This window comes from Danio rerio, chromosome 8 (assembly GCF_049306965.1).
Source record: "Danio rerio strain Tuebingen ecotype United States chromosome 8, GRCz12tu, whole genome shotgun sequence".
NCBI lineage: Eukaryota > Metazoa > Chordata > Actinopteri > Cypriniformes > Danionidae > Danio > Danio rerio.
In genome coordinates, this window is record NC_133183.1 from 14,027,333 (window position 1) to 14,042,689 (window position 15,357).

The 15,357-nt window shown below is 38.1% G+C and overlaps 1 protein-coding gene across 21 annotated transcripts in view; it reads right to left on the minus strand.

Moving 5' to 3' along the window:
* The window catches only part of fibcd1a (fibrinogen C domain containing 1a), a 398,615-nt gene that overhangs the window by 10,165 nt on the left and 373,093 nt on the right, over positions 1–15,357 (minus strand). For 15 of the 21 annotated variants that reach the window (XM_073910113.1, XM_073910111.1, XM_073910112.1 and 12 more), the window contains one exon: positions 1,276–2,906. The exons of the other annotated variants lie outside the window; for them this stretch is intronic. In XM_073910113.1, coding sequence (XP_073766214.1) covers positions 2,644–2,906 — 263 coding nt within the window. In that variant the 3' untranslated portion in view covers positions 1,276–2,643. Of the gene's footprint in view, positions 1–1,275; positions 2,907–15,357 lie in introns of those variants that run through there. 21 annotated transcript variants of the gene reach the window in all.

A 15,357-nucleotide genomic window follows, 5' to 3' on the forward strand; every position in this document is an offset into this window, starting at 1 on the left:
AACATGCAAACTCCACACAGAAACGAGTGATCTTCTTGCTGAGACGACAGTGCTAACCACTGAGCCACTGTGCCGCCTGAGTCACTGAGTCACTGGGTGTGGCTTCATGATTACATGCTTGTGATTGGCTATTTCACACCATGGCTCCAGGTCATGTTCACAACAAAGCAGACTCTGGCTCCAGGTGAACATCATTAGTGCAAGATGGCATTTTGTTTGGCTTAATTTATTTTGGCTTAATTTTTTAACAGTGGAAGGAAGTCCATTTGTGACCTTAAAACAAATAAACACCAACTAAGATGTAGTAGAAATATTTGGCTTTTAAGTCCGAAATATATTTTAAATCTTGACTAATGCCGAGTTGAGACTGCATGATTTTAGCCCCAATTTTAACTCACCGACAGACAAATCAGTGCTCGTTCACATAAATAACAATCACACAGTGTGTCAATAGAGAATTGCCTATAAGTCGCCAACAACTATCAGATATTTGGCATGCTACATATCTGGAGTCGTGGCCGATTCAAATCATGTGGTGTGAAATGTGTTTGATTGAAAATAACACCGGCGATTATCTACAGCCAATAAGAGAGCAGCATCCACTAGTATGGGTATCTTCAGGCCAGCGAGAGATTGGGGGATAAGTTATAAGCGCTTTTTTTTAGTTTATTTGGACCCAGGAAATGTGTAAAAACTTGGCAGGAGCACCCGTGTCTGTTTGCCGTGTCATCTGAGCAACCAGGTCAAAAAAGAAAAAAAGTTTTAAAGAAATTGCTAATTCCCTTTAAAAGTCAGGTGAGCAAAAAAAGTACATTTTCTACCCCACTTCTTTCTCATTATCTAGTTCAGGGGTGGCCAACTCTGTTCCTGGAGAGCCACCTTCCTGTAGATTTCAGTTGTTACCCATATCAAACACACCTGAACCGATTAACTAGGACCTGAACACTACAGGATAATTACAGGCAGGTGTGTTTGATATGGGTTGCAACTGAAATCTGCAGGAAGGTGGCTCTCCAGGAACAGGGTTGGCCACCCCTGATCTAGTTAATAACAAAAGATATAGTATGTGACCTCGTGTTGTTTCCATGTCACTTCTTGCGTGTGTTTGTGGACCGAGACCACATTGTCTGCTATTCGTCCTATTGTAAAATGAAATCATGCAGTGTGAAACCTCCTGTCACCAATCCATCTTGCAGTATAAACACAGCAGCGACAGAATGCTACCCCAGATAGTCATGCAGTGTGAAAACATCTCTGATGTGACTACTTTGAAAATCATGCAGTCTGAACAGATTTACAGATTCTGAAAAGTTAAGTCATAATTTACTCAACTTTCACCTGTCACAAACCTGTTTGAGTTTCTTTTGTCTGTTGAACCCAAAATAAGATATTTAGAAAAATGTTGGAAACTTGTAACCATTGACTTCCATAATATTTGTTGTTACATCTACGGAGGTCAATAGTTGCTAATATTTTACAAAATATCTTCTTTTGTGTCCAATAGCAAAAAGGAAACTCAAAGGAATGAAAACTTAATTCCTGAGTTAAAATAATTAATTAAAAAATTAATGAGTTAAATTCATTTTTGTGTGAACTATCCCTTCAAACCAATTTAGTCACAAACCTATGCTTCTGTGCAAGACATAAGGTGAAATTTTACTTTCATTCACCAAGTGAAAACATATCCATTAACATCTTTTCTATAAAATTTTCAGGTAAACTATCCCTTTTATTAAAAAATATCAAGAACGTCACAATCGATCTAAAACAAAGGAAATTAAATGGATACACAATAACATACAGGCAAACCAATGACAATCTGACAGTCAAAAGAGAAAAGTCAGTCTGTTCAGAAGTTCAACCCAAGTTCAATTCCCAGATCTTCTCCAAAGATTAAGCCTTAAGCTCAGTCAATCCATCTCATTGTGATTTCAGGTGAACCTAGCCTATACCGTGCATAAGATAAAATCCAACACTTCCTGCAACCCCACAGGGTTATTGTGTTTTCTGTGCTTTTCCATTGATAAACCTTCCTTCGACTGACCTGTCAGAGTGAAAAATGTGCCGGTATTGGCCCATCACTCTGAAAAGCCACCACCGTGACACATATTCTCTTTGAGCATCTCTGGTGGTCAATAACGTATTTATTCGACACACGGGGAAAACCTAGTTACCTCCCAGATATTACAGCAGTGACCGGACACACCAATAGCAACCCTGTCACGTTTAACTACGAGTTATTGATTAATCACTGAACCAGAAATAACAGAAGACAAAGCTGCCTCTCCGCCAGATGTCCGAGACCAGTTAAAAGTCTTTATTTTTATGAAAAGCTACACGTTCTTGCTAAATTTAACAGCTACAGATTTTTTTGTGTCATTTTTATGTTTTTTTTTAAAGACAACAACTATTTTTTGTTCTCAGTAGCACATTTTTTGACATTACCTGCAATAATATTCAGAGGTGTGTTAGGAGAAAAAACAGCGGCGTCAGCACGAACACTACGAGATGATAGGAAAACAGGGATCGAAAACAGAAATATGACAAAGAAAGAAGAGTCGTTGCTGGAAAGTTTCTGCATTGAGTGTCTCTAACACCTACAGCCATCTTTGAGTTCTTCCTCTCGGGTTTTCTAGTTCTCGCTCATTTATTCTCCTCCTTGGTCGGTCTGATCTTCATCTCGGTGAACTTCAGCGAGTATTGCCAACCCGTCCAGGACGACCACTCGATGCCGTCGGCGTATGAAGTGTGCTGGCCGCGCAGGTACTGTCCATTCAGGTTGGACGTGTGGCAGTTTCGGTACCACCAGGCGCCATGGTAGAAGGACGCGCAGTTATTCTCCGAGTGGTCGTTGTCCTTGTCCTTGGTGGTAAATTTCATACCGTTGTGTTTGAGCAGCGAGTCGCCTGCAGCGGCAGATCAATGAGTGATGGAAAGAAAGGTTGAGAAAGACAAATAGAAAGAGAGAGAGAGAGTGGGATGGTGAGGAAAAGAGACAGAAACAAAAGAACAAGTGAGTCACTCGACCGCAATGTCTTTGTTTATGCATATCATGGAAAGTTTAGAGTGCTGCAGTAAAACAGTTTTGTTTTAAAAACTAGTGAGCTGACATGATTTCTACAGCCTCCATAAGTAGTTATCTTGTAAGACATCATTTTAAACTTTAATATGCACTCAAGACATGATGTTCCTGATTGTTCAGACTATTTATTTAAAATGAGCTGAATCAACACAATACTTGAGTTTTTAGGGGGACAACTTAATTGTTTTATGTTTACATGGTTTCCGCTACATTCATTTTTCACTCAATTATTCCACACCAAAATTAATTTCCGCCACTCATTGGCATGTACTGTATGCCTACTTTAGGCCATTCGGACCTGATGAGCAGCCGCGTCATCAAGAGCGCAGCAACTCATATGCAGCTCTGAGATCATCAAAAAGCTCTGAGATCATTAACTAGCACACCTCTGATAAGTCAAACATTTTCTAGTGATACAGCAGTGATAATTTCCTCCCTTCATTATTTTAAGCTTATATTTCACTTACTATGTATGTGAGACTTTTATTTTGAAAATGCAAGCCCCAAATTGTTTAGTGTGCGTTACTGGGCAATGACGGCACGAGACATGTTGCAAAATTGCTTCAAAGCGCAAAATGCAGGATTTAAAGATTATACTTTAATTTATCTCCACTCTGAAGAGGAACAAGGTATATTTAGTTGCATGTTTGTTTATTTATCGTGTTTATTGTAAAGTTTGATGCATGTGTTTCAACAAACATATGCAGACTGCTGAATCAAGTCAAATTGCTCAACTCAACTGTCATCTGTTCATGCAGATGTTGATACTAAGTCTTGGCTATTTTCTTTGACAATATAGCTTCAAAATAAAAAATGGTGAGCAAAATAGGTTAATGTTAGTGGTGTAACAGGTCACAAAACTCACAGTTTGGATCACACTATGATTTTTAAATCATAGATCAGACCATTTTTCGGATTCGCAAAAAAGGGAGGACAAAAATGTCATTTGCTTTCCATTTATATTAAAATATTACTGCAAAACTATTGGTTTTAACAAACAGAACCTTGTAATTTTAGTAAAAAAAAAATGAAAAAAGAACCACCTGAAAAAGAAGAAAATGTTCAATATGAAAAATTATTTTTGCTACTGCTAAATAATGATAAATATAGAAACATTTTGTACAACATTTCTTATTTATTTTCAATTAATGATTCAACAATTCACACATAAAACTTCATGTTTGATTATAAGTGTATCATTTCTGAATTCCTATTCAGTGATATCATTTTGATGGTTGTTTGTCGCCACCCATTGGTTAAACAATGTAATTGCAACAACATTCACCAGTGTTAAGTTCCATTAAAATGTGATTTTAATCTTTAGCATAAACATCAGTGTTTATATCTGAACTATAAACTGTTCTCCTAGTACTTCTGTTATTTAATTGTTTTTAAAAAACTGAAAAAGTGTAAAAACTGAATCTCTCTCGATCAAACGCAGATTTAAATGCAGCGCTTCGAAGGATTAAGAAACATATGCAAATCATTATCATTTATCATTCATGTTGCGCAGGTTTCAATTTGAGATCACAATCTTTTAATGTTTATTTGTGTAGCTTTACACTGAATGCAATAATGCAGGCTAAACTAATAGTGACAGAAATAATTGATACCCTAAGAAAGCATTCAGGTAGGTCCCACTACAACTTTTTTCGTCATTGTACAGGAAAAATGCTTTCATACATGTGATTTGAATCACGCGGGTGGCGATCTCTCTGCAATTGTTAGAAATGCTGGATTAACCTACAAGTTCATAAAAGTTATTAATCCGCGGGTCACGTGCGTTCCGAACTGTGGGTTGGGATCCGTACCACATATAGTCAATGATGGACCTTTTGATTCTAAGAGTATTTTATAGAAAAATAAATGAGCTTATTAAATTGTTTCTGGAGATTTTTTTGGACTTACTGAAGCCATAAACCTACTATGTAGACATCAGAGAACAATTTAAATTATTAAACCAATGCAGTATATGGCATCTTTAACTTGCCTAGTTAACCAAATTAACCAACTTAAGCTTTTATATCGCACCTTAAGCTGAATATTATACAATCTTAAACTAGATTAAACTAGATAGTAAAATATTATACACTGTCATCATTAGTTATTAAACTATTGTGTTTAAAAATGTCTTGGAAAATTCCTTTGTATATTAACTAGGAACTTATATTGAAAATAAAGTCATATTTTCAGGAGGGCTAAAAATGTATTAGATAGAAACAAAAATCACAGCAGACCCAAATAAATTTGGTTGTGCAAAACCTTTTAAACATAACACAATGTATAGCGTAGCCTGCATTTATGCATTTAAACTTAAATTTTATAGGCCTCAGTTCATAAAATCCAATTGCTTAGAATAGTGACACTGAAGCACTTGCAGGCTCATATATCGAGCAGTAAAACATCAATTGAAAACAGATTTCGACAATTATCTTGCAATGTTTACATCCACATTTTGAGTTTGCTGGCTCTGCTAGTGATGTGAAAAGAGAGACAGAAACCACAGAGAGCAGTGCTTTAACGTGTTGCCGTTAATGTGGCCTTATTAAGCTCAGTGATGTATGTCTCGGGGACGTAATGTTGCAGTGTGCAGCTAGGCTAATCTAATCCCGGTTTCCAGCCTCCATACAGGCCGTCTCCGACAAGATCAGCCTTTTATTGCCAGCCTTGCAGTAAAACCCTTCTCTCGTCCTCTTCCTCCGCCTCTAATTCCACTCCAATCCAACATGTATCGCGATAGCCGTTTTATTGGGACAAAGGAGATCCAATTGATGCCGTTATGTCATACTGTAAAGTGCGTTACACATCATAAACTTGTTTCTGGTGCCTCATGGATTCATCATTGCGGTTTAGAAGATAATGAATCAGCGGATTGATGGAGGTATAAAATGACAGCACCTGGACGGTGAAAAAAGAGCCAGTCAACAGACGTGGAGAAAAACGATACAGGAGCTGGCGTTAGCAGGTCTAATTCTGTCATCATTTACTCAACCTTGTGCAGTTCCTTTTTTCTGTTGAACGCAAAGATTTTTTGAAGATGTCTGATAACTAAACACTTTGAGTTTCTGTTGACTTCCATTGTATTACTTGTCCATATAAAGGAAGCCAATTATATCTTTTTGGTTAGCAATTTTCTTCAAATCGCTGTCTTTCTAAATCGGTGTGATTTTCTTTTCTCTGTTGAACACACATAAAGAGGATTTGAAGTTTTGGTGTGCTTTGACTTCCATTACATATTTCTTTCTTTACAATGGAAGTGGAATGGATTGACTTTCATTTTAAGGAAAGAAATATATAATGGCAGTCAATGGAAACCAAAATGGTTTGGTTACCAACACTCTTCACAATATCTTCTTTCATAAAAAATGTTTGTAAGCAAACAGTTTTGGTTGCCAGTGGCTTCCATTATATGTTTTCTTTCTACATAATTAAGTCAGTGGAAACCTAAATGGTTTAGGTACCAACACTCTTCACAATGTCTTCCTTCCAAACCGTAATGACTTTCTTTCTTCTGTGGTACACAAAAAGAAAGAATTCTTTTGATTTCCTGTTTTTATACACGAGTCAGTAAGAACTAAAATGCTTTTGTTACTAACATATAGTGATGTCCCAATCAGGTTTTTTCACCCTTGAGTGTGAGTCATTTGATTTTGAATACATACCAATACCAAAACTCGATCCGGGTTTTGGTATAATACATATAAAACGAATCGAAGAAACAGATCCAGAGTGTTTGTTATTTTATATTTAATTCACCTCATTGTAACATTTAACAACTCTGTTAAAAAACAGAGCACTTCAGTGAGGTAGCTTGAACAATCAAATAATAAATAAAACAAATCCCTCACATTAGTGCAACAGCAAATATTTAAAAAAATCTAATATAAAAACAAATAGCGCCTCAACTTAAAATACCCGACAGGCAATCCCAAATTTACATATCTCACAGTTTGCTCTGGCAATGTTGTCATCATCAATTTTATAATACCTCCAGACAGCAGACATACGCTGCTTTTTAGCTTTAAGCTGCTTCCATGTTCTACTTTGCCGGCATTTAACCAATAGCGTCTCTGCAACAAACAGACGTCGTGCCGCATGCGTTGCTGTTTTTGTGTGAATTCAAGAATGCAATCTCACGACAATTCGTAACTTTTTGATTTAGTGGCTAATTCGTATAAATTCGTACAATCTAATTCATACAATTTAGTAGAATTTGCTCATCACCCAATCACGGTTGGGGTTAGGGGTGGGGTTGGGTGCCACGCCTCCTTTTTAAAATCTGCATTTTTGTACGACTGAACTCGTATGAATTAGCCACTAAACTGACTAAACATAAAATTCTCTTTTTCTCAAAAAATTCTCTTTAGTCTAATCTCTAATATGTTTACAAAAGACCTGATTTTTTCACTTTAACATTATAAGGCTGAACATAACATGAAATAGCATCCATTTACAGAGATATCTTCTTACACTGTTACAGTCTACATTATTTCTCTGTTGCAATCAGGAGGAATCAGACGGATCCACAATGCAGTTAAGCATTGCCTAACATTTAAAGTGAATGGGAAGAGTTGACACTGATGCCCTTTGCGAATAGGACGTTATTCATCAGGGATCAAATGAAACGCCGCCTCTTCTATATGTTTTACACAGCAGATGCCCTTCCAGCCACAACCCAGTACTGGGAAATACCCATTATCTTATTCACACTGATACACTACGGCCAATTTTGTAATACCATTCATTTATAGCGCATGTCTTTGGACTGTGGGGTAAACTGGAGAATCCAGAGGAAAACCCACATTAACATGATGAGAGCATGCCAACTCCACACAGAAATGCCAACTGGCTCAGCGGGGATTCGAACCAGTGACCTTCTTGCTGTGAGGCAACAGTGCTTACCACTGAGCCACCTTTCCAAACTAACATTTTTGGTGTCCATCTTTAAAATATCACTTCTTAATTTCCTTTGAAGTAAGAAAGTGTTTGGAATACAAATGGGTGATTACTGTTAATTTAAAACCAGCCAAAGGTGGAGAAGTTTTAGAATATTGCACCTGTTCCAGCTGTATTCTCAATATAGCAAGTTAAGCCAGGTTAAAACCATACATTTTAGACTTTCTATAGACCTGCAAAGCCAGCTCCTACAGTATATTGTTTTCCTCCACAGCTGTTCACTGGCTCTCCTTTCAGTGTAAGTGCTGTCATCTTATACCTACCTTTAAGAAAGGACTCAAACTACTCATTTACAGTCATAGCTGGTTTAGATGATTCACTGAGCCATGTTGATTTGAGCTGATTGCAGATGGTAGAATGCGTCATATTCCAAATAAAAAATCAACAGTAAAGGTCTTTGCACACTGACTTTGAAAATTTCAAATGATTTTTTCCAATGTGTTTTTTTATATTCATTATTAAAAAAAATGAGTCATGTACAGAAACATTTTACACCAAGTCTGACATGCAGTAATGAATGCATTATGGGAAACGAAACATAAAATATGTAAACAGAAGCTTCATGTGACGCTTGTGTTCGCCTCTCTTTAAAAAAGAAAAAGAAAGATCAAATATTGTGTTGATTGAACTGAATTTTGTATCTCTCAAAAGTGAGAGATACTCACTTTTGCATTTTAAAAACACTTTAATCTGTGATTTATGAGCCAAACTGGTATTGCTATACTTTTGGGGACATATGGTAAAACAATTTAAGGAGTAAAAGCTACACACACATACACGCATGCTCACGCGCACACACACACACACACACACACACACACACTCACTCACTCACTCACTCACTCACACACACACACACACACACACACACACACACACACACACACACACACACACACACACACACACACACACACACACTCCAACTCCTACAGAGGCATGGGAAATAACTGGCACTGCTATACATGTGGGGACATATGGTAACTACAATGTAAGGAATACAAGGTACACACACACACACACACACACACACACACCAATCAGAGACAAGGAAAAGAATTGCTATTACTAAATTTGTGGGTACATATGGTAACAATGTAAAGAATGCAAGGAAAACACACACACACACACACACACACACACACACACACACACACACACACACACACATTAGAGACAAGGGAATAAACCGGTATTGATATACACGTGGGGACATATGGTAACTACAATGTAATACAAAGAACACACACACTAATCGGAGACAAGGGATGGTGACTACAATGTAAGGAATACAAGATATATACACACCAATCGGAGAAAAGGGAAAGAACCTGATTTGCAACACATGTGGGGACATATGGTAACTACAATGTAAGTAATACAAAGCACACACACACACACACACACACACACACACACACACWCWCACACACACACACACACACACACACACACACACACACACACACACACACACACACACACACACACACACACGCCAATCGGATACAAGAGAAAAAACCTGTATTGCTATCCATGTGGGGACATATGGTAGCTACAATGTAAGTAATACTACACAAAACAGAGGCATGGGAAAGGCACCAGGGATTAAAACCAACATAGGTTACAGCAGTGTTTCTTTAAATATCCGGCACAATCTTTGTATATTCCATAATTTATTAGTCATAAAGTACTCTGTGATGCGAGGATGCAGTGGATAAATTTGTCAGACACCATTCTAGAGTTTGGCTTTTGATTGTACGGTGGTTCTAAATGGTCAAAAGAACCTCTGAAAATGTTTTATATGGATCAAAAAATGGAAAAAAAAATGCATGACGGCACTTTCTAAATGTGACTGACACAACGTGAGATTGTATTTATTTTTTACCATACAAAAATTTCGCACTCACTGTGCAATGAACATGGTCAATTCAAAACAGGTAATGCCCAAAAATCCAATTCTATCCAAAAATCTAATCCTATTAAGCTCTGGAGAGTACTGTAGCTAACCAGCTTAGCCGTATTTGCGATTATTCTTTCATCTGCTTTGCTCTCTATATAAACAAATCGTTAAAAAACTGCTTGAGCAATGTACAAGTATGCTGTAATATTCACAAAGTGTTACATTTCAAAGAGTACCCAATCATCACAAATAGTGCTAGAAGAAAAAAAAAACACTCATTTGCTAGAACGTGATGATTAATCATTGCAGTAAATTGCAGATTGCTCACAGTTAGCGCACCTGAGGGGGTGTGAAGCGTGTGTCAGCATAAAGGTGCATAGCAGACTCTTCTGAAATGTCTTGAGACAGACCCACTCAGGAGGCCGATACGAGTTATTAGGTATGCGCCTGAATACATAATCGCATTAATGGCGGAAAACACTGCAACATCAGAGAGAAATTATTCACTCCTCTACTTGGACAAGCATTGTTACAAAATAATCAAACGCTCGCACGCAATTTCACTTCTTACTCTGGCCTCCCTAATGGTAGTGAAAACATTTCTGTGCGCTTGCAAAACTGTCATTAGCGCGCTTTGAAGTTGCCACTGTATTAGTACTCAAAGTGTTTACAGAGATCAGGGCATCATGGGTGTAAAAACTCATCTCAGGTAATTATATCTTCCCAGAGTTCCCTGCTGTGGCTGAGCGCTCTTTCTCTGCGCTATCGTAAAGGCCCTTCATTAAAGCGAGAGCATTAAAGACAGCATGCTCGTGCGTTATGATATGAGGATTCTAGCACACAAGGACACACTTTTACACCAAAAGATCTTGTGTTTTTATCTCGGTTGCCAAAAAAAAATCAGAGTAATTTATGAAAAACTGAGGATTCTGGGGGTATGGCTCATCAAAATCTCCACAGGGATGCAGTGTCATATTGAAATAATGTCAGCTCAAATCGGTACATCAACATCAGGGCACAGTCGCTAAAACACTTTCAGACAACAGCTCAGCTTTAGATGTCTGCCGAACAACTGTCTTCAAAGGTTTAGTCTAATTCTTTTCTGTCCTTCGATCTGTTTATCTAGCTAAAGCCTGTACACTTTCACATTACTCAATTTTCACGACTCAAGTTTTAAAGGGGGCCTATTATGCAAACACCTTCAACATCTTGCAATTTGAACCAAAAATATGTTTAAATAGAGTTGGGTGACAGTGGTGTGTGAATATAGCCAGCCTCTAATAGTAAAAACTAAGTTATTCTATTTTTAATAACCTCCACATACACGTCATAACACTGATTGACAGTGTTTCTACATAAGAGGGGGGAAAGCCCCACCCATTAATGGCAATTTCTCCCTTATTAGGGCTGATTAATACTTCTGCTTAGAATGATCGGTGTGACCCACGGCGCATGCCTTGTGTATTGCCGGGGATTTATACTTTTGCATGCTGTTTGTGTTGCTCTGCAATAAGACTTCTAAGGGGGCTTTCACACCTGCCTAATTTAGTTTGGTTGAATCGCACTAGAGTTCGCTTGGTGCGGTTCGTTTGGGCAGGTGTGAATGTAGCAATCGCACTCGAGTGAGCATCAAAAGCGGACCAAAAAAGCTTTCAAACAAACCCTGGAGCCGTTCGTTTGTGGTGAGTATCATCCGAACTAAAACAGACCCAACCGCAAAAAGTACTGCACCTTTGTAGACTAACTTCAGCTGCCATAGGTTGATGGACTGTGCATTATGGAATGTGGAGTAGAGATCTGCGCGGGACTAAATTTTGAATCCCGCTCCCGCTCGCACCCGCCAGGTTTTAGCCCAAACCCGACCGCTCCCGCCTATATTAAGCATTTGTTGTCCCGCTGCCCGATCCGCCCCGTTTTCTACCCGCCGCGCCCGATCCCGCTAAAGAGCGGGGTGGAGAACAAAACCGAAAATCACCCAACTTTTCAGTCCAGACAGCCTATAACAAGCTGTCTGTATAAACACACACACTCACAGCACCAAGCACACACACACAGACAAAGCTCTCTCTCTCTCTCTCTTATTCGCGCGCGCACTAACACACACACATAAGCACCAAGCACACACACAAGCAAAGCTCTCTCTCTCTCTCTCTCTCATTCGCTCACACATACACACACACAGCAACAAACAAGCTAAACCCAACATCGCGCTATTTCATTTACACACATACATACGCGTGGTCGCTCGGGAGTCGGGAGCGATATTGCTAGACAGGCCACTCCCGTCCCAAATTAAACCCGTTACCGACCGCTCCCGCGATTTATTCGGAAATTTATTCCCGCGCCGCAGAAATCTAATGTGGACCTCTAATGTGGAGGAAAAATATTTGGTGACCAACAGAGAGTGGGAGGGAAAAACATCACCTGATGGATCATTGGTAATATTTCCAAAAGATGACCGTGTCGCAATTTAGCAAAATTAATTTATGCCTCCTCCTGAAGTGACGTGCGTCTTTGCCGTTTGCAATGCATTAAAACATTGTTTTCCAGCCATTTTCATTCTCAAATTGTAGTTTGTCTATTGTGATGCATTCAAACTATATAGTATACTATGACCAGTGATACAATCAGCCAATGCAGTCGTCCCTCCATAGTCAAAAGCAACATTTTGTGTCTGACAGTTTGTTTACTTGTGGGAGTTCCATTGGCATTTTCTCGTACATGAATTCTGACCAATCGAAAAGCAGCTTAGGAAATACGTTCAATAACATCTGGCCAATGAGTGATGTGGGTTTTGTCACTTGACTGCATTTTGGTTCTTTTCAACTGGTTCTGATCAAAGCAATCAGTGTGGTGTGAAAAGGACCCAAAGATGGCAGAAAATGTTACAGTGTATCATTTGTTGCCCTTGGTCTGGACCATATGAACCAAACTACAGATGTGAAAGCATTAAGCAACAGCAACAGCAAAAATGTTCCAAATGACAGCATTCTTATTTTAAATTTTTCTTTTTAAAATTTCATAAGTAGTTTGCAGAATATTACTAAAACACGTTTTAGTCAAGCACATTCTATTAAAAAAAAAAGAAGAGAAACAGTGTGCTTTTAAGTTATTTTTTTGGTTGTCCTATACCAGAATTCCATGAACAAGATAGTAATATTCAGGGGTCAATATATCAGGGGTTGCCACAGCGGAATGAACTGCCAACTTATCCAGCATATGCTTAACACAGCAGATGCCCTTCCAGCCACCACCCAGTACTGGGAAACACCCATACACTCTCACATGCACACACATAGACTACTACCATTTAGTTTATTCAATTCACCTATAGCACATGTCTTTGGAATGTGTGGGGAAACCGGAGGAAACCCACATGAGGAGAACATGCAAACTCTACACAGAAATGCCAACTGGCCCTCCTGGGACTCAAACCAGCAACCTTCTTGCTGTGAGGCGACAGTGCTAACCACTGAACCACCATATCACCCTTATAAGAATAAAACATTTAAATATTTCTGTACCCACATCTGCCTTAAATTGAGTTATTTACTTTTAAACTCAGTATATAGTAATATAGTACATATATCAGTGAACTTTCACTTGTTAATATGAGAGAAAGGGATGCTTTGTTGTCAGAGAAAGTGCGATGTGAGGTTTGAACTCTAGGCTGCCTGCCACATCCAATTGTTTTCACACTTGATTTTATGACCACAGTGTGCCTTTTACCATTGACCTTGTGTCAGGATTTCTCTTTTCTAATTTCTGTGACTGTTGGACTCAGAGAAGGGACTTGCTATTTGTCTGACAAACCATTATTAAAGGTGTCAAGGACATTTCACATCGCTGCCCTCCAGGAGCCCCAGTGCAGGCCTGCAAACGTTGTTGTTCTGTTTGTTTCGTTGTTCTCCAGCTCCATTTGATTTCACTTTATTTCAACTTCATTTTATTCAAAACATTATACACTGTAAAAAAATGCTGAGTTCCACAAAAGTCCTTCATGTTGTCCAAACACAAATGAATTAAGTTAACTTAATAGTTTTTACAAATTTAAGTGGATTGGACATAAAACATTTAAGTTGTCCCCCAAAAACGCAAGAATTTTGTTCTTTTGATTCACTTTAAATAAGTAGGTGAACAAGCAGCAAAAAACACTTTTTCTGAGTGTACTTAGAACAGATCAGAAATCTGATTTAATGCTTACAGTCAGTCTAACCTACCATTAATGTACATGTTAATGCTTTTTAAAAAGGGTGTGTTTTTGACCAGAACAATTTGTCTAGATGAGATTAGGAATTATTAATGTTGATACAATATTGATTCTCATCTTTACAGATTGTGAATCAAACTTTTTTGTATTTATTTTAGTTTAATTTAATATATCTGACTTACGTGGATATTATAATTAATAGATGTCATCCATAGTAGATAAATTCAATACTATGGAATGGTTACCGGTTTCCAGCATTTTTCAAAATATCTTCTTTTGTGTTCAAAAAAACATAGTTTGGAGGTCCCGATTGAGGAAATTGACACTAGAATTTTCATTTTTGGGTGCGCTATCCTTTTAGATAATCAAATTAATCAATATATAACAAACTAGATCCAAAAAAACTTCTCCACAAAATTTCCTCTGTAAAAAAAAATACTACAAAAGTCAATGGTTACCGCTTTCCAGTGTTTTTCAAAATATAATCTTTTGTGTTCAGGTCAGAATTTTCATTGCTATTTTTGTTCGTGCTTTCCCTTTAAATCATCAAATTAATTAATACAGTATATAACAAACTACAACAAAAAGCAATAAAAAGAAATACAAACAAGTCACATTAAATAAAGCAAAGTTTTAGAAGTAACCTTTTTTTTGTCTCTATTCCAACTGCATTAAAACATCTGTTTGACTTCCTTTCCATTCATTCATTCATTCATTTTCTTTTTGGCTTAGTCTCTTTATTTTTCTGGGGTCGCCACAGCGGAATGATCCGCCAACTTATCCAGCATATGTTTTACGCAGCGGATGCCCTTCCAGCTGCAACCTATCACTGGGAACCATCCATCCGCACTCATTCACACACATACACTATGGACTTAGTTTACCCACTTCACCTGTGCCACATGTTTTTGGACTGTGGAGAAAACCCACGCCAACAGAACATGCAAACTTCACACAGAAACGCCACTGACCCAGCCAAGGCTCGAACCAGCAACCTTCTTGCTGTGAGGCGAACATGCTACTCACTGCGATACCGATTTCCACCCTGATTTCCTTTTCACTACCAAAATAATATGATTCAAATATCTGATGTAATGCTTACAGTAAGTCCGACCTACCAATAATTTATGTTAATGCTTTTAAAAGTGTATGTTTGCGACAAGAATAATCTGTGTAAGTGAGATTATGAATTACTAGTGTCAATAC